This window comes from Ambystoma mexicanum, chromosome 5q, assembly GCF_040938575.1.
Source record: "Ambystoma mexicanum isolate Mex_15411 chromosome 5q, UKY_AmexF1_1, whole genome shotgun sequence".
In the NCBI taxonomy this organism is placed as follows: Eukaryota; Metazoa; Chordata; class Amphibia; order Caudata; family Ambystomatidae; genus Ambystoma; species Ambystoma mexicanum.
In genome coordinates this window covers 351566891-351592049 of record NC_090933.1, presented here as the reverse complement: position 1 = coordinate 351592049, position 25159 = coordinate 351566891, and the positions used below count along the sequence as shown (strand labels likewise).

Genomic DNA, 25159 nt, shown 5'->3' with positions numbered 1-25159 from the left:
TCAAATATACAGACACCTGAGCAACATACCTAACCCCCGGAGCACGGAAATGAAGGGTAAATGGGAAACGGATGTAGGCAGAGAAATGATAGAGGAGGAGTGGAATAGGTCGCTTGCATTCCCCAAAGAGGTGTCCAGAAATCACAGATTCCGACAAATACAGATGAATGTGTTGCACCAAACCTACCTAACCCCGAAACGAATAGCTAAGTTTAACAAACAAGCGCAGTCACACTGCACCTGGTGCATGAGGGAGGAAGCGGATCTAATCCACATGATGTGGGAATGCCCCAAGTCTAGGACGCTGTGGGATAGGGTAAAACAGACATGCGAGAAAACCGGCATGACCAACTACAAATGGACACCTGAGGAATGCCTACTCGGAACCTATCCTAGGCTAGCCAAACTGAAACACAGTCAGGCTTATGGACACAACGTGCATACTGGCCAAAAGAACCATAGCCATGTCCTGGAAAAGACCCGCAGGACCACAATATAAAGCATGGCACAGTGAAACAGAGCGATGGGTGTCGGCTGAGACCAAGGCCTGGGAAGAAAGTGTCACTAGATCTACGGATGAGTCCAGCGGAGCTCTTGAGGCATGGAAAGAACATACTAGACACATGTTTCTCCCCTCGGACGACAAGCCCCCATGAGCCCATGACCCGAAACGAACTTACCTACAAGACAGGAAAGGGCAACCCCAGATAAATGACTGGAGACAACGCTGGCCCTGGGAAGGTATCCCCCCTGCACCCTCCCTGAGTATGCTACCCAACTTCCCTACACCACCTCCCCCTCCGAAACAAGAGAAGCTGAAACATATGGACATGGCAAGGAGACAGTTATTGCTATTCGTTATTTGTTGCTTGTTATATTGTTAAGGCTAAACCGAAAAGCATTGTAAAAGAGTATGCACAAGACTCATTTGTAAAACTTGTAAGTGATATTACTGAAAATGCCAATAAACAAACTTAAAAATAAATAAACCAAGTCTTTCTCGGAGCCGGCTCAATGTCAATACTTCTAGTAATGTTCATCATCCGCCTCATCAGTACAAGAGGCAATAGGAGCAAAGGCAGACAGTGATTTCGAAATGTTTCTCAGCATCCGTAGAGAAAAGCCTTGCTGTTAAGCTTTTTGTTCAGTATCTCAACGAAGTGGCAACGCACATATTAGTCAGTCGGAGTTCAGGATGCAAACAGGTTCAATTATGCCTGTTTAAGATGGCAGCAAGATGGTGTTTTACTTCAGAGGCTTCAAAATGCAGGAGCAAGTATCAATATGAGATTCTTAGTGTCGGTACCTTTGCCCCCGCTTGTTCACGCTAGGTTGCAAAGCTCTTCACTTTTTCAAAAATAGCACTGGGAAATCGCGTGTCAGAGCTTCATCCAGTACCGTTGTACAGCTCATATGCTCCTTTTCCCTAGGCCGCCGTTTCCGGTCCCAATCCGTGGGCCAGAAACAAAGGCTGTTGCAAACACTTTCAAACTCGTGGACGTAGATTGTACCTCGTAGCACTAGGTACAGCGTGATCGATGAAGAGTGCACTGTCGTTTATAGCAAATGCAGAAACAGTGCCAATTGACGAGGCAGAAAATGGTGATGAAGCAGCAGGCGAACGCGGTTGAGGTAACATTGATGTCTCAGATTTCCTGGCAGTCTCCCCAGACGCCTCCTGGGGCTCGGGAAGTGGTTTCAGCTGAGTTTCAATGATGTCTTTGCGATGAGTTAAAGCTCGCTCACTCTTGAAGTCGGAATCATCGGTCTCTTTTTCATGTGGCAGAGGATGCAGGATTCTTTTCGTGTGCATTGCATGAACCCAATGTTTACGATCGTTCACTCAAACAGCAGACTGCATGGCCAGAAAAAGCTGAAATGGCCCCTTCCAACATGGTGCAAGCAAAGACTTTCTCTCAAAGTTCTTGATTAAAATCCAGTCACCCGGCTGCAGACAGTGACCTGGCCCAGTGTATCTGGCAGGAAGAGCCTCTTGCACCTGCTGATGAATCAAATGCAAGTTTTGAGTCAACTGTTGTTACGCTCACCTGACTCCCACGGAGGCGCAGGCCTGGTTTGGAATGCTGTTGCTTCTTCTATGGTGAAGCGCAGGACTCGGAAGATGGACTGGATCGGTCCTTCAAATCTGGCTTGTCTGGCTCGCAGAAATATCCTTCTGTGTGTGAAAGGGGATGTTAATAATCTGCGGGATAATGTGTAGCCTCCCACTCCCTTCACACCCTCAACGAAACCCTTCTGCGATTTCCCTTAAAGTCTCACCTTAGGTTCAGAAAAGACGAGCTCTCCATCCTGCTTCTGATGCAGGGGCGCGTTGCAATCCAGTTACTTCACTGGATCTTGAATTGTAGAAAGTTCAGGTTTGCTTGACCTTCCCGGTAAAGTACCGCAAGGATTCAGTTCGTAAGTAGAAGACCAAAATAATGATTGTCCGTTGTCTCTTTTTCAGGTGCAGAACGTAGATTCCGAGATGAGCAATGGAACCGACAAAGGAACTCAGGTGAGTTTTTTTGATGAAAGGTTCCCCTTGTGTCCATGCATTAATGCGCTAATGCTAGTGTCTTTTTCCCCATAGGGGCCGGGGTACGGAATTCCGGGGGAAAGGCACTGACCCGAGGTGAGAGGTGCAATCCCTGTAGGTATCAGGTAAGTCTTTAATGAGCGTTAGGTAATGTCTTTTCATTCGCTCATTAACGCTGCTGTCTCTTTTTTCCCCTTAGGGGCCGGGGTCCGGAAATGCCAGGATGTGGCAAAGACCCGAAATGAAGTGGGAATTACCCAAAAGGTAAGTCGTAAAATGGAAATTAAGCTTTCCTTATTCCCTTCTCTCTCTCACCTTTTGTTCTTGTCTTTTTCTCGCTAGGCGCTGGGATGTGGCTGCGAATCCGGATGATCGCTGCTGAACATGGAGGCGCCCTGTAACGGTGAGTGAAATGCGGCGCTGCAGCGATCGACGGGATGTGCTTTTAAATAAATGTCTTCCTTTTCAGGATCGTCAGCGAGATGTCTCCCGGATGCGGATTTTAGCAGGTAAGGACTCTTCTTTCACCTATTCTCTTATTTTCTCCCTTTGCAGGTGTTCCAGGATGCTGGCAGGCGAAGCAGAAGTCAGGATGCAGGAGCAGACACGGTGAGCGTCCAGCTGCTAGATGCAGAACAACACGAAGCGTGAGTTGCTGCTCGGGCGTGGCTTAAATAGCCTTTAAAGTAGTTCCAGGTATGTATCCTTCCTCTCAGGTATGTATTCTTCCCTTGGCCACACCAGTGTGGTTAAGTAGTCCCAAAGATAAAGTAGTCCCATTCAGGCCTCTAGAAGGCCTGGATGTTGCAGCATGGTCTGCATCAGGTAAGTTTACACCAATCACTTTAAACACTAGTCATCCTTTATGAGCCTGGCGCCTATGGCGCCAGGACTGTGGTCCAATATGAGCCTGGCGCCAAAGGCGCCAGGACTGAGTCCAAAGGGCCCCTACTTGGGCCCGCTGAGACTTCCCTCGGAGACATGATACCTGCCTCTGGGGTAGCTGGGCCTGGTCTGGCTCCTTGGAGGTAGGCATCATGACAACTGTTTACAATCATCAATCCGTAAAGGATATTCAATACTTCTAAGATTTTTTGGACAGGGCACATTCCATACATTGGCAGGTCTCCCCATTACAATTTCATATGGGGGCGGACGGGGGCCTGTCCTTGATTGCACAATCGTGCGCATTGACAACAGGGCTATAGTTAAAGCATTGCCCCATTTCAAGTTACTCTGGGCGCAGATCTTTGCCACTTTATTTTTCAAAATTCCGTTTTGGCGTTCCACAGGACCGGCACTCATAGGGTGTCTGGCTGAATAGAATTGCTTATCAATTTGGAGACCACTACAAATTTGTAGTATTACAGCAGTTATAAAATGCGGTACATTATCGGACCATATACCACATGGAAATCGGAAACTTGGGAAATATTCTTTTAACATTGCTTTTGCTGTGGACATAGCTGAACAGTCTTTGAGGGGATAGGCCTTGACCCATTTACTGAATGCACAGACCACTACAAGTACATACTTATAGTTCTGGCATTGTTCCATTTCAGTGAAATCTAAGTGAATTACTTCGAACGGCATTAAAGGAGGACCAAAGCTCCCTATTGGGGTCGCTGTTTCTTTCCCAATGTTATGTTGTAAACAAGTCATGCAATTTTGAACCAATCTCCCAGCAGTTTTTGTAATATTGTCATTGTATCATACAGAATCAAGGTGCTAACAAATTTTCTTTGCACAAATGTGTGTTGGACTGTGGGCCATAGTAACCACTGACATAACATATGCATTTGGCAACATCCATCTACGGTTTTCTTTGTCCACCCAACAACCCTCGGGATCTAATTCTGCTGGACCCTCAGACCATTGTTTTATTTCCTGAGGAATAGCTTCTGCTTGTATTTCTTTTACAGTCCCAATTCCATCCTCTATCATACAGGACACTCTTCTTGTTGATTTGACATACATTTTTGTGTGTAAATCACTGGCAGTTTGTTTCGCAATTCTGTCCGCAAATGCATTTCCTTTTCCTACGTTACATGTTACTTTCTTATGGGCGTTACATTTTATTATCGCTAATCGCTTAGGAAGGGCAAGTGCTGACAACATTCTTACTATTAAAACGCCATGTTGAATTTTGGTTCCATGAGATGTCAGAAACCCTCTTTCAGTCCATAATCGGGCAAAGTTGTGGACCACCCCAAAGGCGTACTGACTGTCAGTATATATGTTTACACTAAGGTTTTCAGAAATTTAAGTCTATTATTTCCGCAGCCTGTGCTGAGTTATACGGGATTCGTTTGCTTTCTACAATGGTTCTCAATGTGGTAATGACGTAAGCAGCAATTGATGTGCCATTGGGTAATTTAAAAACAGGAGCCATCACAAAATAATTCTCCATCTGGCTCTTTCAGGGGTGTCTGTTACATCAATTCTTCCTTTCGTTTCTTGCTCTGTTATAATTAAGCAGTCATGTAACAATCTCTCCTCGCTTTTCCCTTCACTTGGGAGAGGCAATAATATAGCCAGATTCAAAGAGCAACATCTCTTAATCTGGATATGCGGTGCAAATAGGATCAGTTTGTATCTTGTTAATCGGGCAGAAGTGAGATGATGCGTCTGTGTTCTATTTATTAGAACGTCTACTGAATGGGGTACCATCACGGTTGAACAGTGACCTAAAACTATCCCCTCTGTTTGTTTTACTGACGCAGCAGCAACAGCTGGCAAGCAGCGTGGCAACGCACATGCAACAGGATCCAACGTGGAAGAAAAATAACCGCACGGTCGATTCCCCCCTCCACCCCCCCCCACACACCCCCCTCCCCCGTGTTCCTGAGTCAAAAAAGCCACATCCAATCCTGCTCATGTTGAAACACTTTAAAACACACTTCATAATTTGGCGTGTCCAAAACTGGAGCTGAGCATAGTGCAGCTCTGAGCAGGTCAAAAGCCTCTTGACATTCCATGTTCCATGGCAAAGGTAAAATAACATCCTTCTTTGTCAGTGCCACTATGGGTTTTACAATCATCGCGAAATTCGGAATCCACGGTCTACAGGATGAAGCGATGCCGATTAAGGCTCCGACTTCCTTTTGCGTATTTGGACTAGGCATACCAGAGATGCTTTCTATACTTTCTGGTATCAATCTCCTTTCCACCTTTGATAGGAGGTAGCCCAAATAGGCCACCTCCTCTCGACAATACTGGAATTTCTTCAGTGATGCCTTGTGTCCATGTGCTGCTAAATGCGTCAATAATAAGACAGTTCCCACCTTGCAAATTTCTTCAGAGTCTGCTGCTATAAGCAGATCGTCAATGTAGTGCAACAAAATGCAACCTGTCGGTAATGCAAGCATATCGAGCTGTTCTTTCAATGGTCTACTGTTAATACTTGGGCTTTCAGTATAACCTCGCAGAATTCATGTGAATGAGCGTCCTCTGAACGTGAACGCAAATAAGTATCTACTGTCTATATGTACCGGAATGCTAAAAAATGCATTCTTCAAGTCAATTACACTAAAATGTGATGCAGAGGCTGGAATCATGGCCAGAATTGTGGTGACATTGGGGACTAGCTGGAATTGTGGAGCAACAATTTTGTTTATCGCGCGTAAATCAATTTTAAAACAGTACAGGATTTCATTATCCTCTTTCTTGTAAACTGGAAGAATCAGGCTATTGCAGACACTTCCTGATATTTCTTCAATTACATTTCTATTAATCAAATCTGATTCAATGCTCTTCAAGGCCTGCTCACCTCCGGTCGAGATTTTGAATTGCGGAATGCGTGGTAATATCATTCCTTCTTTCAATACAACTTTTTTTCAGATATATCTGTTATATCTTCTTCTGCTTGTGAAGAGTCTGATCCCCTGTCCTCCCCTTCCTCCTCACCTCTGATCTTTCGATGTAAAGCAAGCTTCGGGTTATCTTGTGTTCGAGTCTTTCCCTTTTTTTTTTTTGCAGAGAAGGACGACCGTGAAAGGACGCCACAGTGACACCCAATGGGTGAACTGTGGCTACCCTCCTCAGCCGTTAAACAGTGGGGAAAAAGCCAGCGGCATAAAAAACCCCAGAAAGGAATGCTTCAGCTGAAGAGATGAGTGGACAAGGAATATCCGCAGATGGTTAACCTGGGTGTAGGTCCAGTAGTAGAAAGTCTGGATAGCAACAATACAGTACAGGAAACGGCAGGCAATCCGTTAGGCAAGCAGGACTAGGTACACAGGAAGTACAAGAAAACGCCAATGGGGATGAGGCAAGGCAGTCCGTTACACAGAAGGTGGTCGATACATGGGAAGGCAACTCTAAGGTAAAGGCTGGGAGGAAAGTAATGAAAGAAGGTAAGACTGAAGGAATATGAACACCAGACGGGAGGACGGGACAGGAGGAAGATGGGAGCGGAAGGTAGAAGGAAAAGGGTCAAGGAAACGGAGGCGAGAAGATAAGGTGGAAATACAAAGAGGAAGGACGGGAGGAAACGAGGCGAGTAAGAGGGCAAAACACTGATGAGCGAAGTGCAAGGAGTACGGCAGCGCAGGCGATCAGGAAAACTGTTCGTTGCAACGCATCCGACCCCGGAAGTCAGTGACTTATATACGGGCGTTGGAATGCGTAGAAAAAGACTAGACTCGTACTCTGCGCTTCGTTGTACGTGAAGGAACCAGTAATGAGGACGCAGCTTCCATTTAGTCCAAAGCCGCCAGGTTCCTTGAGGTGTGACACTTTTACTGGTTCTATTTTTAGAATGCCTATATTGTTGCCATTTACTGCCCATATGCTAGTTGGTACTTTACTAAATTCAGTTGGCAATGGGAAAGACATGAATTGCGAAGCAGGAGTTTGTTGTGGCGAAATCGCCAAGTACACTCCATCAGGGGAACAATAAATTACTGCATTAAGTTTCTTCAACAGATTCAATCCCCAAAAATTCTCACCGCAGTTTGTTGTTAAAAGTAATGGACAAGATTCAGTGAATGGACCTAATGTGATTGCCACTGGTTGTGAGACTGGATTAATTACTGGTGGACCTGAGAACCCTACTGAAACATTGCTATGCCCCGACAGTGGTATATCTGGAACAAGGTGATGATCAATTGAACATTTCTGTGCACCTGTATCCACTAGAAAAGTATGCTCCCCATTCCCAACTTTCATTTCTACGTAGGGCCCTTTCTGATTAACGGGAATAGGCACTGGTTCCAAACCCTGCTTCGGGCTGTCCTAGGAGAACAGTACATCGTCAGATGTAAAGTCTCCAGAATAGTATGCATTGGAGGGATTATCAAAGACATTTGCACTATTTGCTGAATTATGTTGCTGGTTCTGATTAACCTGGTTATCTTGCAATTGTGCATGAGATTGGCTTCGGTTAGGACTCCCTATTCATGGGCGACCTCTAAACGGTCTTCTCGAAATGGTCCCATTCGATTGCCGTAAACGTGGACATTGTGCTCTCCAATGGCCTTCTGGTCTGCAATAGGCAGATTGATTTATACCTATCGGAACCCTATGTATGTTGGATGCTAATGCAAATGGAACTCTTGAAAGAGCATTCCCACCTCCTATTTCCTCTGGCTACCTGTTGTAGCAATACTCTAGTTTTCAAGTCTCCCTTTTTCCTTACTTCCTCATCTATTTCTGAATTCACTCGATTTTCGTAATATGCGGCCATGTGTAATACTTCAGATTGTGATTTAGCTTGCCATGCACTTTTAAATGTCATTATTAATGTCTGAATTTCCGGCTTGCACAAATTTATCAACAATCTCTTCCCGGGTTCAGTACTTCGATCCTGACCACTAAAGTCATCAAATACTTCCTCAAATCAGTTTAAGAATTCTGTCGCTCCTTCAGATTTACCTTGTAAACAAGCAGTTCATTTATCCCAAACAATTCTCTTTTCAGGTACTAAAGTTTTCGGTTTTCATACTATCCACGAGGGCAGAGTTAAGATGATTTGCAGATGTTTCTCTCCAGCCTTTCTCTCTCTATCAATTCTAATCAAGTTCTCCCATGTATCGCCTAGCATTGGTGCATCATTTATACTTCCAATTTGTTTACATATATCAGCAGGAAGAATCACAGGGAACAATAAATCAATATCGCTCAATGAAAAAACAGATGAATTTAACCAGATTCAATTTCCTTATAGAAACCAGCAGGATTCTTTCTCATATCAGGGACTGTCTGTTTTATAGTATTTACTGCTTGTCTAGAAAAGGGGACATGTACAAAATGTGCAATATAATGGGCTTCTATCGTACGTGCTGGAGTCTGTCCTACAGCAGGCATTTCAATCTTCGGAACAAACGTGGGAGGCACCTCTCTCACGGGTAACTGCAAAGTAGGGGGCTCTGAATCTGAGCGTCCATTAAGCAACAAAGCTAAATCAAGGGACAAAGCAGCAGTTCCTGTGTCAGGCAAAAATGCTCTTTTATAAATCGTCATCGAATCAGCAGGACAGCAAACTTTCATGCACTCATCCTGTAAATATTCCAGCATAACCTGTAATACTTTTCTCTGCATTTCTGGCGAATATTGACTAAACATATCGTGCACCTCAATCGGGGAAACGGTAGCGTCCATAATCCATCTAAGCGCATCTTGTGTGCAAATAGGCATCTCCTCACCAACAGGTTTCAACGGCGGAAGGAATTGTTTCTGGACAGATCACATATGTGGCTCACGCTTATTAATTATATCTTAATGCAATCGATCAAGTTCTCGTTTAAACACAAATATACGTTCTACATGCTCACGTATTTTCGCCGCACTTTCTCGTGAATGGGAAAGGACAACCAAATCACACAGCTCTTGCGGTACAATTCGATCAGTTAAATCACTCCATACTTTAACAAGATATTCACCCATATATTCTAACAATACCTGTTCTTCGCCACTACCTCTATGATCAGATATGGAGCCTTATATGGCCACCTCATTTCCATCATCAATATGTGTTTCAGCCCACTGTCTCAGTTCTTCTTTCCGTTCTTTACTAATCGTACTACGAGTCAGTCTAATACTTCCTCTTTCAGGCCCTACTGATGCAGAACTGCTAGCTAAGGCGTATAACTCATGCTCTGTAGGAGGCGGAGGAAAAGATGTCATTGGTGCAGATGGGACGGTTACTGCAGGTGCAGATGCAAACGTGGGAATAGCGGCAGGAGGGGATACACAGGGAGGCGGTGCAACTGAGTCAGTACTCGGATGTTCATGTCTTCCCTCATTCAATATCTTATTTCTCAATTCGTCTGTTATATGCAAATCCTGTGAAGGGTATATTATCTGTATATCTAATTGGAAGTCCCTATCCTGCTTCGAATGGCTTCGGTCTGCTTCTGTTGATCTGTTGATGAATTTGACATGTGCCTACGTACGTGTTTCTCTCTACTTTTCAAGCATTGGTTTGCTTCCTTCCTCCAGTCCCTAACAGCGTCGAACACTGCGGGTCTGGCCTTCTTTCGCAGCAATACTGATTCTAAATTTTCTATTTGTGCTAACTCGAAGCTCCCATTATTCGGCCACTGAAGGTCTGCTACACGTCTGGTCTGCCTATGCCAAACCACATTAAATACAATGGCCCCAATACTGTACTTAACATACATTTCATACGCCAGCGACCCTTCGGGTGGTGCAACCTGGCCAGTTTCCAAAGATTGTCTACCACAGTGGAAAAATCTCACTAGGCAGGAAGACAATTTCCCAGGCATGGTTAACTCTTACCTCACTTACTTGGGTGTTTGTACTTGCAAGTGCAACACTCAACCAATATCAGGACGTTTAAGAATCGGAGTACAACTCACCTGATCAATCAATTTGTCTCTCCGGACGCAATTCGCTCATACACAGGCGCAACCAAGAAACGTCTCGACCAGCGTGTCTGGCTCGATCTGCCTCGATTCCAGAACCATCGCCTTGATGCTCTCTGGGGAGGAGTGTCTAATCACTTCTGCAGGGGTGCCCCGAACACCTTCCGATCCCAGTCCGACAGCTTCGTCCTCGACTCGTCCTTGCCTTCAACGTACGCGATGGAGCATCACATGGAGGGTCCCTGTTCGGGCGCCATATTTGTAAGACCATATATGGAATAAAGGTATCATAACCATATACTAATGACACGCCAAGCATGAGGTTCGTTTCCCAAACAAGTCTGGTTTTATTCAGAGTATCTCGATTGGCTGATCGGGTCTCAACACCTCACAAGGTGTGCTCACAAACACCATGATAGGAGAGAGAGAGAGCGAGCCGTTGATAAAGCAGTAACATATATACGTAATACATCATCATTGAACAGCATTATTCGGTCCACCCATATACATGACGTGCAAGCTAGGGTTCAGTAATTGACAGTTAGGCACGCAACTTCATTCAGTCTAAACATTCGGTATTTCTAGCCGAGGTCTGCAAAGACAGCTTACTGTTTTGGGGAAACACAGGGCACTGGCATGGGGAAGGATATCATGTTCTAGTCAGGAGACATTCCAGCAATGTTATCTGGTTGCTGTGCTCATGGGCTTAGGGTCAGACAGTTCTGAAGCAGAGAAATACCATCCTGCATTAAGGAGCACCGTTAGTTGCATATAATTCACATTCAACTGCCTTTTACAACAGCGTCTGCAGACAGGCTGGCACCTGGGCTTCTGATTAGCCGTGGCTCTTGTACAGCTTCAAGGCTTTACTGAATAATATAACAATGTATTTCTGCAGGGTTTCACATTCCAGTCTATGTTAGTATTCAGAGTTCAAGCTATGGCCTTGCACCGTGTGTGGGTCTGAAGCGCAGAATATGTTTTGCAAAGTATTACAAAAAAGAAAATGGCTGAAGATTACAAAATGGATTCCCACTGGCCACATTCAGGCTTCATGGTTCGCAGTGTTCGTTACATGATGCAATTTGCTTATGGCCAACATACAAAACATGACATTTGGGGTGTGCGATTACATTAAAGTTTAACAATCTATTGCCGTGATGGTGGTGTCCCGAGTCGCGGTTGTATGTAGGAGGAGCCCAGTGCTTTTTTGATTTGCATTGCCCTTTCTTCGCTTCTCCTCTGGTTAGACCTTTTCTTCTTCTGGACCCCCCCTTGATAAGATTATTGCTCCGTCCCACCCCCCTAACCCCTCTTTTCATCTTCCCTCTCCCCCTCGTCAGATGAGTCCAGCTGGCACTTAGACCCCCCCCTCGTATCGCCACGAGAGCTGGACCCCAATATCTGCCCAGGGTGCCCCCACGCAGGAATTCCAACTGTCTTTCCCCCTGCCCCCCACCCCCGTGTCTCCTGCTCCCTTGGCTTTCTGTGTTTCTTGGTGGCATTTGCTGATGAGGTGCTTTGTTGTGAGCCCTCCCCAGGGTTGTTGTAGTTGGTAGTTTCGGGGCCTTCTTCGGTATCTCATTCATCTTGCGAACCTGCTTGACCTGGTTTAATGCGGTCTGCACGTGAAGATTAGGCACCCTGGATGGGATTTAGCCCCCCTTTTCTATTTTTCTTAGTCTCTATAGTTGACCATTCCCAGACTTTTCTGGCAGCCTTTTGGGTGGGCGATGCAGGGTGTGATGTCGGGTTGCCGTCTTCGATACCAAGGATGGCTGCCCCTTCCTTGCACGTTATTACTCTGTGCAGTTTCCCTTGCCATGTGAAATCCAATGCAAAGGGGTGCTGCCATCTGTAATGCACTTGCTGGCTTCGCAAATGGGTCAGGACCGGGGCCACTCATCTTCTGCTTAATGTGGTCTGAGATAGGTATTGGTAGAGCTGTATCTCCGCACCGTTGTATGTGATTTGGTTGGCGGACCTAGCCTTTACCAGATTGTTATTTTAGAGTGTAGCTGTGGAAAGCGAAGCGATCAGGACGTCCCGTGGTCTTGGCCCTGGGTCTAGGCGTTTCGGCCCTACCCTGTGGATCCTGTCAAATCGGATGTTTGTGCTTTGGTCATCGTCTAGTAGGTTACAGAAGTAGTTCCTCATGGCCTGGGCCAATTCCTGAGAGAGATTTGATAAGTATATTGGAGCGCCTAGAACGGTTTTCTAGATCTTCAGCTCGCTGAGTCAGGTTGTGGGTGGCCACGGCCAGAGTTGCCAGCAGGGAATCCGCTTTGCAGGCTTCTTCTGTTATCTCCTGGATGGCCCGCTCGCTAGTGTCCACTCTCTTTTCAATCTTGTTCAAATCCCTTGATTTCTCAGATCCCTTCGGCCAGGTCTTCCATCAGAGTCTGCATTTGTTTTTGTCCTGCACTGGTGATTTTCTCGACTAAATCACCCAGCAGGTCCTTGAGCGTGGAAAAAGTCACTGGTGTCTCCAGATGGTCCTCCAAATTGTCTGTAGTTGCTTCTGCTCACCAGGCTGCATAAGAGTGGGCACCCGTTGCTTCAGAGTCTCTGGCCCATAGCTGTGCTAGGGGGCCCTCCTGGACCTTCTTTGTTGTTTTGGATGGGATCAGGGTGTCCCTGGACCTGTTGCTGGACATCCCGATGGGCAATCAGAAGGGTCCTACACAGAGGGTTGTGGGATTTATTGACCCATCAACAGTATTTCACCACATCACCAAGTTGCCTGTCTGCAGAAAACAGTAAATGGCTGCGCTGACTCCTGTGCGCACCAGGACCTCAAAACTGCGTTTTTGCAGCAACAAAAAGATGGCCGCACCGTCCTGCAAAGCACTCACGCTTCAGGCAGGATGGAACAAGGGGACACACATAAGGAGCGTGCCAGTGTGTTCTGTAACACAAATGGAATAAAGTGAAAATGCAGCACTGCTTTGCTCAAAACTCAAAATTCCCCTTCAACATGAAACTTTTTCACTCTTTAAAATTGCTGCTTTGACGCGAATTCCATTTGTTCTGTCTTAAACTACTGTGATTAAAAAGGCCCTGCCATGGCCAATATATTTCATTGTGCCTCAACAAAACCAGACATCATTCCTGAATGACAGGCCCTGTCAAACCAACTGAGAGAAATCAACAAGGAACTCCACTTTGACTCGCACAGGAGAACGCTTTTATTTCTTTCCAAAAGTATCCAAAATCTCAGCAGTTCAAAGAGACTAACTCTCTGAGCCAGTCAGTTCAATATTTCTGGGCTTCAGATAAAACTCCTGCTTTCAAGAAAATGACTTTGGCTACAAAGACAATATGGGAATCTGATGGAGCGAGAAAGGCTAGCTTTTCATCACGCATGTAAAAATGAGCCTTTGCAAAGTAAAGAAAAAATGGCCCGTTTAAAAGTGAATTGTTGAATAGAAGCTTGCCTTAGTTAGCAATGTAAAGGGGTTATGTTGTTGGTGATAATACATATATGGGCTATTTTATTCCACAGGTTTGTTTTAATTCAGGACCCAAAATAAGAAAATAAAGATTTTAAAAACACATGGGCTGAATTTATAAGTTCTCAAAAAACAGTTATTCCAGGTGGCAGCCCTGAAACTTCCCCCTAGGAAGGGAGTCACCATAAACTCTCAGCATAGATTAACACCACACTGATAATTACAGGGTGGGAAAAAAATCTAGGCTGGGGTGAACCCACTGACAGGACCAGGAAGTTTGAAGTGTGAAGGGGCAATAAAACCTTCAAGCTGAGAAACCCCCACCTTGCTTTGAAGGAAATGACAGTTGGTAGCAGTTGAAGGAAGAAAAAAAATGATCATGTGACAAGGACTGCCATTTGTCTCCAAAGACTATTTCATACATGAACTTTAAAGACTTATCCCTGCAGCAAGACTTTGTAAAAATTTAGAATTTTTGCAGTGTAAAAGTGAATTTTTGGGCTTTCTTTTAAGACTTGGTAGAATTCACTGACACCTTGGGGACAGAAATGGCAAAATATGGCAAATTGTAAGAAAAGCATCCATGTTGCAAATGCGCATTTTTGTACATACATCCCTTATGATAATCTACACCCATGTATGTAGTTCTAGAATTTTGAGTAATCTAAATCCCATTGAAAAGCGCGAAAAACTGGTAGAAGGGCGAAACAAGGTCTCACGGACTGGAGGATTACACTCAATGTGCTGCACAAAATATGTAACCCATGTACATCATTTGCTAAGAGATTGCAATTGTATAAACTTTTGTTTGTGGCAAATCGGATTTTAGTAAAGTAGCTGTGGGAAGTTTTTGGGCATTGTAAAACTCGCCTCATAAATCTGACATTTTCCTGAAATCCAACCAGCTGAGAGCGAGGCAGAGACTATCACCCTTGTCCAATCCCGTTGTTAGAGGCATGTTTAGTTAAGCCTGCCCCAGTCATATACTTGGATGATGTCACTAGGCATTATAAATAAGAGTCCCTTACAAGACTCTAGACACACACTCTTCCTGGTTTTCCTGCGCCGGCGTCCTGTTTCTGTTCCATCCATCCATTCAGATTCCAGATCCCAACTACAAGGTCAAAGCATTGCTGACCATACTCCAGGGCCCACTGCAAAACCCCAAGCATTGCTGATCCTGCTGCAGCAAGGCCTCAATTCTGAAATCCCACTAAAATTCCCAAATAACCAAAAGGGGAAAGCTGTGGTGTTTTTGGGAAGCATCCCGATACCACTAACTGCATGCCATCCACTTGATCTTTAGTATCCAGTGACCAGAAATGCCATTCCAGTCCAGTGCCATCGGGTGACCAGAACTGCCCATCTGTTTGCCAGGTGCACTGCCGTGTAGTGACCAGAACCCTTGACGGTCCAAAATCCCAAACTAAAAGTGAACTGTGAGTGTCAATCGCCACCCCATCTAAACCCATAGCCTATCTTGTCTTTGTCCTTATCCCACTCTCCAAGTCATCCTATCCTGATAACTTGTTAAACCTGCCAGAATCATTCTTGCAACTTTGCCCTTGATTTCTAGTGCCAGCGCCATCTCTTTAGCAATTTTGTCTTGTGTAATCCTAAATCATTAGTCCTATTTCGAGTGATCGGACTGGTTCCGCAAGGGTTGGGCGCTGGGGTGAGAGGGTTGAACTCGCGAATCAACCCTGGAGCTTACTGTGTCCCTCTTTGGTGGGCTAGCCTGAATACTCTAGTGTAAAGTAAAACTGTTCTTGTCACAACCGATTTCCTTTCCTATTTTCGCGCCTTCATTTTACTCAAAGTGCATCTTTTTAAATCTTGCATAACCCATTCAATTTACCAGCTAGAGACTTACTTTCAATTCCATATTGTACCTGTGATCTATAGCTATTCTCCAACTAAAAGGTCAGTTGACTGCTAGGCCCCTTATCGATTGTGGACCTTCCCTGTGCGGGTAGGTATGGCAGCGGGAATCCTTCAGTGCCCGGCTTGGGAGGCCTGCCATTTGCTTCTGCTTCCGGATTATTGTGAGGTCCTGCTGTTAGTTGCTCCTATGTCCCTTCGTTGCAGCCCGGATTGTTATGGAGTGTCTTGGGGCTACTAGTTGTTCTTTAACAGTTCGCTGGTTAGGCAGGAGCACCTCCCTATGTTGCCTTCAGCACCATGGGGTGCAGCGGCTGGGTTGTAAGTTGTGTGGTATGGGCACTCGTTAATTGATGAGCACCCCAAATCCGGTGTTGAGGGTGGAGGTGCCGCTGGCAATTAGGCGTGCGTGCTGGTGCATACCTGGTTATGTCCTGAGAGTGGGGCGCCGTCTCCCCGCTCCGGGTGTGGGGGGCCAGGAGATGGGGCAGGCTGGTGGGGAAAGTCAGGGGCCACCTCAGTGGCCGCTGCAATGCTTAGTGATGCCTACCCCCTCCCCAGCAGACAGCCGCCCCCTGAACCCGACTTACTTGGGAGCTTGAGTAGATGGTAGTGCTCCTCGCCGTTGCTTTGCTTCCCCCGTTCCTGCGGGCGTGGCGGGATCTCCCCTCTGCCTGACTGCACGCAGGCCGTGGTATAGGGTGGGAGAGGGGTGGTGAACCCCGGCGGCCCAGGGTTACTTGCTGTTGGCTCGTGGCCGTGCAAGAGCTCTGGACCGGAGCCGCCAAGGGATCCGTTAGCTCCCCGCGGTCTCCTTTCCTGGGATCTGCTTCCGGCAGCACCCGCCGACCCGAGGGCTAGCCTCCTGATGGGTGTCCTGCTGCGTCGGGGCTCGACGGCGTGTCTGTGGGGGGAGCTGCAGTGATTGTGTGTGGGCAGGGTCACTTTTTTGGCAGAGGGTCCTTGAGCCCAATGTCTGTGGGCCCCTTTCCACTCAGTCCGGCAGCGAGACCCAACTTTAAGGGAGGGCCAGCCCCCCTGCCGCCGTTCTTGCAGTGTGTAAGGGTTTGCCTTGGGCAGGTCCGGGGGGGTGGGGGGCACAACCGGCAGTGGTGGCTTGAGGGGTAGATTCCCGGCCCTCCCCGGACGGGCGCGCGATGGTGGTCTGTAACGCTGTGTGGCGACTCCCCCCTGGGGAGATCATCTCCAGGGCAACCGCTTCCGAGTCTCCTTTATCGCTGCTCATTCCACTCCTTCGTTCACAGGCAGGCCGGGTGCACCTCAGTTTCCTGCAATGTGTGGGCTTCTGGAGGGGGACGAGGGCCGAGCAGTCTGCCGCGCCCACTGGGGACTCTCCCACGCGGGGGTCTCCAGGCTTGCATACAGGCCGAAGAGGCGCATAAAGTTGGTCCGCCGCGATTTCACGGATACTTGATTCTGGAGAACTTCCCTTGACTTGTTTGGTTGTTGTGCTGTTTGCTCGGGGCTGCGGCACCTGGGGAGGGCTTGTCCGCTGTGCTTTCCACCAAATGCCAGGCTTAGGTGCAGGAGCTCAGGGGACGCGCTGTTCACGCTCCGGCAGCCATCTTGGAATGCTGTATGATCTTTGTTTTTAACAGGGCAATTAGAAAAGTCATGATCACTCAAGTTTGTTTGTTGAATTACAAAACTTTCACACCGATCAATTCATTGTGGTGATAGAAAAATGTAGTCTATAGGAGACCCCATTCTATCACTACCCCATGTGTTATTACTTGGGATATCATGTTGCATTTCCCATTAGTCATCTGTAAATCCCAACCATACATACAATTGGTCAAATTTGTTCTATTCCTACATTTTTCTGATTGATCGTAACGTGACCCATAAGTGCATATTTATCATCAATTAAAATACCCAGCAATTATTATAGCCCGATTCTCAATACTTTCTGTAAATAGTTGTAAAAATCTATGCAATAATTTCTAGAAAAGTTTCTATAATTGAATACGAGGGGTTACAACATACATTCATGATCAATAAAGATTGAGTGATAATCCCATCCCTAAGAATAACTTTTATAGCATGAATACCATAATGCAAGTCCAGGATGATTTCATTTTGAGACAGATTAGTGGTTTTAAATGGTAATAACGAGAGCACCAATGTAGCAAATTGTTGGAATACATGGTAAGATCCAGCACTACTGGAACTGAATCCATACTTCTTGCAGGATCAGTCTACTATATCGAGACCCATTATTAAAAAAGATTCTGTGCACCCTCTAACTTAATTTCTATTTTCTCATCAACCACTTTCACAACTACATTTCAACTTACTTTTCTTTAAAACTCTTGTTTCTTGGTCTATAAAATGCGTCGAAGGCTTTGGAGTCGATGTAACATCTCGCTCTTGCATGACCTAAAAGACAAGATGATAATCAGAAACAGAAACCAACAGTGGGGAAAATAAAACTTCTCCTTTAGGTGTACAAGATTAACACAAAAATACTTTAAACTGCAAGACATGATCCCGCTGGTCAGCACATTTTCAAAATAATTTAGGTGTAGGACTTGAGGACTTGACAAAAGGAATGCAGCTTCAGTCTCTCATTCTTAGAAATTAGCACACAAAAAGGACAAAACCACACCAACATCTGACCTAAGAATTCAGCAGGTGAAGCCACCCAACGCAATTGGCTTCAGTGCCTTGTGCAGCCTCTGCATCATGGGACTGACGCTCAAACCCCTTACCAAGGGGGCTCGGGACATGCCTACAATAGAGCTACCTGCAGGATAGCAGATTAGGGTGCTTCCAAGTTCTATTAGCTCTCTTCTTTTGCCGGTGTGGAGCATAGAGAACTCATATGCGGTGTACTTTCACAGTTTAAACAGTTACCCCGCTTACTGATTATATGGCAAGAGGGCCGAATTAGACTAACTGCCACCAGGCAAGCCACCCAAACAGAGGACAAGTTACGGTGTGAACAGTGCACTTTTTAATTAATTTCCAGCAAAAATGTATTGATCAATATTGATAACCGCTGGCAACACATGTACAGTTTATTCATGGTTCCATTTTATTGGTGAGTGCGAGGTGTCCTACCTCGGTACTATTATTTGTTGCTCCCAACCTCTAGATAGCCTAAATAACCCTCAGACATTTTTGTGAGAGAGTTGTCAGAACCTTGTCTATTCCTATTGGGGTGTAAGGCAGCTACTACACCTTTGACCAACATCCACCTGGCAACTGTAAAGGTACCAGGGATCTGATATATAATCATAATGCTTCCGACCTCCCAAAGCTGGCCACCTGTATGGAAACCCAGTCCAGTGTCGATATACACTCTGACGAATCTTAACTATTTGTCGCTTCTCCCCTTCTCCCCATAGGGGAGCCACCCCCTTTGAAGCTAGGGAGGTGAGCCCGCTAACCAAGACCCTCCCTAGGGATCTTGGTAAGGGACCTCACTAGTTGTGACCCCCCCTATTGGGCACAAGGACTTCCATTCCTGTAAGGAACTCTCTGTCCTGAGTACATGGTCTGCCTACAGGGGAATCAGAAAGACTTACTTCTGTTTTAGACTCTCCAAATAGTGACATTTCGTCAATCTCTTTGGCTTCGGGTAATGCTGTATCTCGCCTAAACTCCACAGTCAAAGAGCAGCAACACATCCCTTTGGTTTGTGGTGACGTACAGAAAACATTGAGTAACTTGGAATGAAGAAGAGAGAATCCTATGCAGAGGCGAGCCTCTGACTGGTGGACATCCTGGTTGGGCAGCTATGTTAGACCGCGTAGCTGGAGGTAGCGCGAGGGGCAAGCTGATCGCTAGCAAGATACTTTGAGACTGTCGTACTGGACGGCAACAAAGTCGAGAGAGAGAGAGATGGCGAAGAGATTGTCTCGCCTGGGGGACAACCACACGGAAGCCGTGGTGGGGTTGGGGCTAATTAACAAATGCTGAGACCAGACAGCAGCAGAGAGATCTGATCCCCGATCTTCACAAGGGAAGTGCACTAGGTGCCGACCAGGGGCTGGGTAAGCCTAAACGGTTACGGGAGCCAGGAAAACCCATATGTGCAGACGCCCAACTGAGGCCCTGCCCATTAAGCCAACCAGAGTGCCAAAGGGCTTTGCAGAGCCCTGGAGAGAGATGTTGATATCCAAGGCTGGAGGAGCCGAAAAGGTTAAGGGAGTCAGGAAAACCCCAATGGGCAAATGCCCAACCGAGGCCCCACTAAAGCAGGCCTAATGAGGACCAAAGGGCTTCTGGGAAGTCCTGGAAATATAAAGTATATAAAGAAAGACTGGGAAACCTAGACCAGGAGCATGCCCAAACTGAAGAAAGCAACATTTTTCAACATCAGTCAGAAGTGGTGGCATTACATTAAACAGATGCTTTTTTCACATGCAAAGGAGGGAATGGGTTGGAACTGCATAAAGATTTAAGACTGGCCGTTCAAAGGCTGCAGAAAGGCTTGAAGACTGTATTGTGAGAAATGGAAGAACTTTTAAAACCTTCTCTCGGAAAGAGATCCCAGTAGTTGGGCAGAGAAAAACCAAAGGATAGAGGACAAATTCTACGGTCCATATTTTTGTTCTGTTTTTCTAAGTGGTAGGGCCAGATAGTATATAGGGTTTGGTCTAAGGACCATTTTTCTTTTGGACAGTTTGACAAGCACCATTAGTCTTAGTTTGTTAAGTACATCATTTATCTTATTATTTAAATGAACACCTTTGAACATGTCACACCTTGGTCTGGCTCCTCCTGGTTCACCACAGCACCCAGAAGGCTAAACCACCTATTTTCCCTTCCCTGGTCTGGGAGGGGTTCTATTGCTCTCAGACACAGGTGCCTTAAAGGCAACTCTCCTATAGTTTAACAGAAGGACATTTGTCAAGGCATTCACTTTATCAAGTGGCCTGTTGCTGCCTTCCCCCATGGTTTCCAGTCAGGATGTTATGTATATAGGTTAATGAATAAACCTGGGGTGCACCCTTCTTCGATTCTTTACTTCACTCCTTTTTTAAGAGTTATTGTTAAAAAAATGTTCTGTCAGTCAGTGGTTCTGTCATCAAAACATATTGGATGTCTATTCTTTCCCTGGGTGCCTCATCCATGCCTACTCACATGAGTTAGTGCCTTGCAAGGGACCTGGGTCATTAGGGCTTGACAAGCATAATGATAGCTTTCCTGTGCAGGGGGATTGGATTCTCCCATCTCCATTAAGGGAGAAAGGGAAGAAATTCTAAGTGGCACTCTGTGCACATTCAGTTCCTACACTGGCTGGGTGGCGGACGGATGGAAAAGACCTGAACACCCCATGTAAGAATTCCTTCACTAGCTGGTGGGACCACAAGGATGGTACACCTGTGGAACGGTTGTTATCTGGAAATTGCAGCTAGGTGCACTTTGCTAGAAGAATGCGTCAAGCCCGACTGAGCCAAGGAAAACAAATAAGGCAAAAATATCTTGTGGCCGGACGGCATGAGGCCGCAACTGCTGGCCCCTGCACCACACCTGGAAGCATTTCCACTTGCTCTTGTAGCACTTCAAAGTGGATGAAGCTCTTGCCCGGGCCAGTACTTCTTGGCAGTCTTGTGGGAGGGACAAGGATCCAAACTCTAAGAACACAGGAGCCAGGCTGTCAGATTGAGTGAGGCTGGGTCGTGGTGTAGTACAGTACCTTGGTTCCTGGACAGGAGAAGCTGGTGTGGTGTCAACTAACTAGACAGCGAGGAGGTTGGAATACCAAAACTGCCTCGGCCACGCAGGGGTCACTAATATCAGTTTGCACCAATACAGTCTGAAGGTGTGGATGACTCGAGGCACCACAGGTATCGTAGGAAATGTATACAGGAACGTACCCTCCTGTGGAAATGCAAATGCGTCCCCCAAGCTCTGTGGGTGGGGGAATTCGGCTGTCGAAACTCTTGCACAGACTGTCGTCATAGGTGGCAAAAAGTTTGATCTCCGGTGTAGCCCAAGTCTGGAACAGGTGAAGTTGATCCTCGTGCAGCTCCCACTCTTGACAAAAATGCAACTTCCTGCTGAGGGAGTCCGCTAGGGTATTCCGAATCCCCAGCAGATGGAGTGTAATGTGAAACATTTGGTGCTGCAGTGTCCAGTGCCAGAGGGCCTGGGCTTCCTTGGATAGCTGTGGGGACCTGGCTCCCCATTGCTTGCAGACATAAAACATTGATGTTGTATTGTCGGTGTAGACTTGTACCATCTTTCCTGCTAGTAGCGGGAGGAAGGACTTCCGGGCCCAGCCTGCAACTCCAGCAGGTTGATGTGCAGCCTCTTCTCTTCGGACCAGAGCCCTCATGTATTGGTCCAGACGGTGGGCGCCACAAACTTTCAGTGAGGCATCTGTCGTGATGGTGGCCTGAATGGCAACCCGAATGGGGCACCCTTCATCAGATGTTCCCTTCACTGACCACCAGTGAAGGCTCAGTTTGGAGGTTTGTGTTAGAATAATGCAATCGTCCCAGGACCCTGATGCCTGTATCCATCGGGCATCCAGGAATTCCTGCACTGGCCGCATGCGCAGCCTGCAGTGAGTGATAAAGGGGATGGACAATGAATCATCCCCAGCAATGACTTGTAATTGCAGAGTAGGGTCATCTGGGCAGTGTACCTTTGCCAGATGCGCTGCCACCCTCTCGTCAGAGGGCCTTGCGGTGCAGGTTCAAGTGTAGAGTTTTGCTGAGAGGTAGAGCGCCTTTCTTAATGGAACTAGGCACAACTTTGGGAAGTATATGGAGAATCCGAGCTGTTGCAAACAATGGATGGTGGACACCTCCTTGCTGACTTCCACCAGTGGGTAGGAGGGGGCTCTCATCATCCAGTCTTTCAAGTATGGGTATACGTGGATGCCCCTCTGCCTTAGGTGTGCCACTACTGGTGCGAGGCACTTGGTAAACAGCTGTTTAGCCGAACGCAGGCTGAAGGGTAGGGCCTTGACTTGATAGTGCACTCCTGCCACTACGTAGCATTTGTAGCGCCGGCGTGAGAAGTGAATATGGATGTGAAAATAAGCACCTGAGGTCAAGAAACCAAGAAATCATCTTGTTCCAGCTGGGACAGGACCTTTTGCAGCATCACCTTATGGAACGTTCGCACCTTTAGGAATTTGTTGAGCACCCTTATATCTAATGTGGTCTTCCAAATGTGTGCATTGCCTTTTGTTCTTACTGGGAAGTAGCGGGAGAAGACTCCTCTAGTCAATTAGTCCTTTGGCACCTTCTCCACTGCCCCTTTTGCTAGTAGTGCGCGCAGGTCTTGTAGCAGTAGGTGCTACATTTTCTCTGGCTTGTGTGCGGGTGGAAAGTGTATGTACTCCAGCGTGTGCCTCTGCTGGAGAAGGGATAGCACATATTCGCCAAATGTGATGATTCTCCGATCCTTGACGAATCCTTGACAGTCGCCCTCCCACGTGGGTGCTGAAGGGGGAGGACTGTGTCCTGGGCTGGTCATGGTTGCTTGCCGGTCTGATTGGGAGGAGCCACGGCAGCACTGAGAACCTCTGTAGGACAGGGACTTCTTCCTGTACTGGTCCCCTGAGGAGTACAGTGACTTGTACGAGGAGGATGACTGGTACGTGGCGCGATTATACAGCAAAGTTCTACTGCAATGTCCTTTCCCCCCCTCCCCCAAGTTAAAGTACTGGTGCTTTTGCTGCAGCGTGCCCAGGGAGCGAGCGGTCTCAGTGTCTGTTTTGATAGATTGCAATGCCTCGTCCACCTTCTTTCCGAATAGGTCCTTGCCATCAAAAGGCATGTCTACGACTCGGGATTGGACATCGGGCTGAACATCTGTGGCCTTGAGCAACCCTCGTCTGCGAAGGACCGCCCCATTACCAAGCTGGCGAAATCCAGTGTCAGCGCTATCCACCAATACCGTGATGGCATGGTCGGATGCCAATTTGCCCTTGTCGAAAATGTCTATTGGCCCTCGTTTCTTGTCGTCAGGCAGAAACTCTAGGATGGGGCCCAGTTTATACCATAACTCTCGATCATATCTTGCAATCATGTCCATTGCGTTTGCAGCCCCGATATTTGTGGCTTCGGTGGGAATGATTTTCTTTTCGAAGGCATCCAGGCGTTTTTCCTCCTGATCTGGAGGAATGGAGCATGAAGGCGGCAGCAGCAGCAGCAGAGACAACCAAGGCTGGTGTAGGTTGAGTTCAGATGCAGGTGGGAGCGCTGTCCGGGGCCCTCTATTTTTTGTCAAAATGGTCCTTTTTAGCAGGGCCCACTGCAAGATGTGCCAAGGTGACTAGACCATCTTCCAAGACATCCTCCAAGAGTGGAATGGATAGGACTGTCCTTGCGCTGCTGCTCCGGGGTTATGCCAAACATTTTGACCGCTCTGGCCATGAGTGTGTGGAACACACCCACTTCATCCGGGGGCTGGAGCAATCAGTCTCGAATTAGGATCTCACCAAGTTCCTCATCGGCCATGGTGAAATCTTTGAACTCGTCAGTGTGAGACGTATGCGTTGACGCCACATTGTCCAGGATCCGTGTCCATCCCTGTTTCTGAAAGTTGCCAGGGCCTTGACTGGCTGGCATTCAACCCGCATAGGGGGTCATGGAACGTCATACTCCCTGGATGGACTAGGGACATCTGCAGGAGGCTGTTGAGGCTGAACCGGATTTGGTGCCGAAAGTATTTGTTGCAATGTAGCCACCAGCTTAGTCGGGGTGGATAAAATGTCCAGCGACATAGTGACACGTCCTGCTGTGGAGGCAGTGGTGGAGCTGGCTGCACCAGAGGCAAATCGTCCCGCGCAGGGGATGGATGCAAAGGTGGCAATACTGGTAGCCTTTTGAGGCTTGCTTTACCACATGGAGAACTAGGCTGCTTCCTAGGAGGTGGTGTCCTGCGTGGCGGGGAAGAGGGAGCAGACATGACAGCCTCCACATCCCATTCTTAAACATCTACAGAGGAAGAGAGGCTTGGCTCGACGATGGTCTCCTCTGGGAGCACCACCACTCCGAGGTTTGGGTATGATGGACACGGTAGCGCAGCTAGCACCACACTGTGTTGGTGGGGGTGGCAGAAAAGGTCATCACAATCAATGGTGCAGTGGTCGTAATCATGCGAGAAGATAGTTTTTGTCGTCGACAGGGGTACCACAGTCGTCGACGCAGTAGTTGTCGTCAATGGGGTAGCCTGCTTGGCCTTCATCAGCAGAGTACTTGTGGATGGTGTCAATGGCTTTGGCGTAGACAAACTGGAGGAAGACTTGGGCGTGGAAGAGAACTTACTTGGCGCTGACTTCTCAGACTATGTTGACGGGGTAGATTTGACCGTAAACTACTAAGAGTGGCCACTAGACTTCAAAGTGGATTTGCTTGACGGGGAAAAAGGCCATGACTGCTCTTTTCCTTAGACACCCCCTGGGCACTGACCTGTGCAACGATCTCGGCTCGTCATTGGAAGCTTCCCCGAGTTTCTTTATGCTGCTGGCG

General features: G+C 47.1%; 1 protein-coding gene across 2 annotated transcripts in view; it reads right to left on the bottom strand.

Annotated features, from left to right (window-relative positions):
- The window catches only part of CEP76 (centrosomal protein 76), a 616847-nt gene that overhangs the window by 428317 nt on the left and 163371 nt on the right, over positions 1 to 25159 (bottom strand). For both annotated transcript variants that reach the window (XM_069620830.1, XM_069620831.1), the window contains exon 3: positions 18017 to 18098. In XM_069620830.1, coding sequence (XP_069476931.1) covers positions 18017 to 18098 — 82 coding nt within the window. The remainder of the gene's footprint in view (positions 1 to 18016; positions 18099 to 25159) is intronic.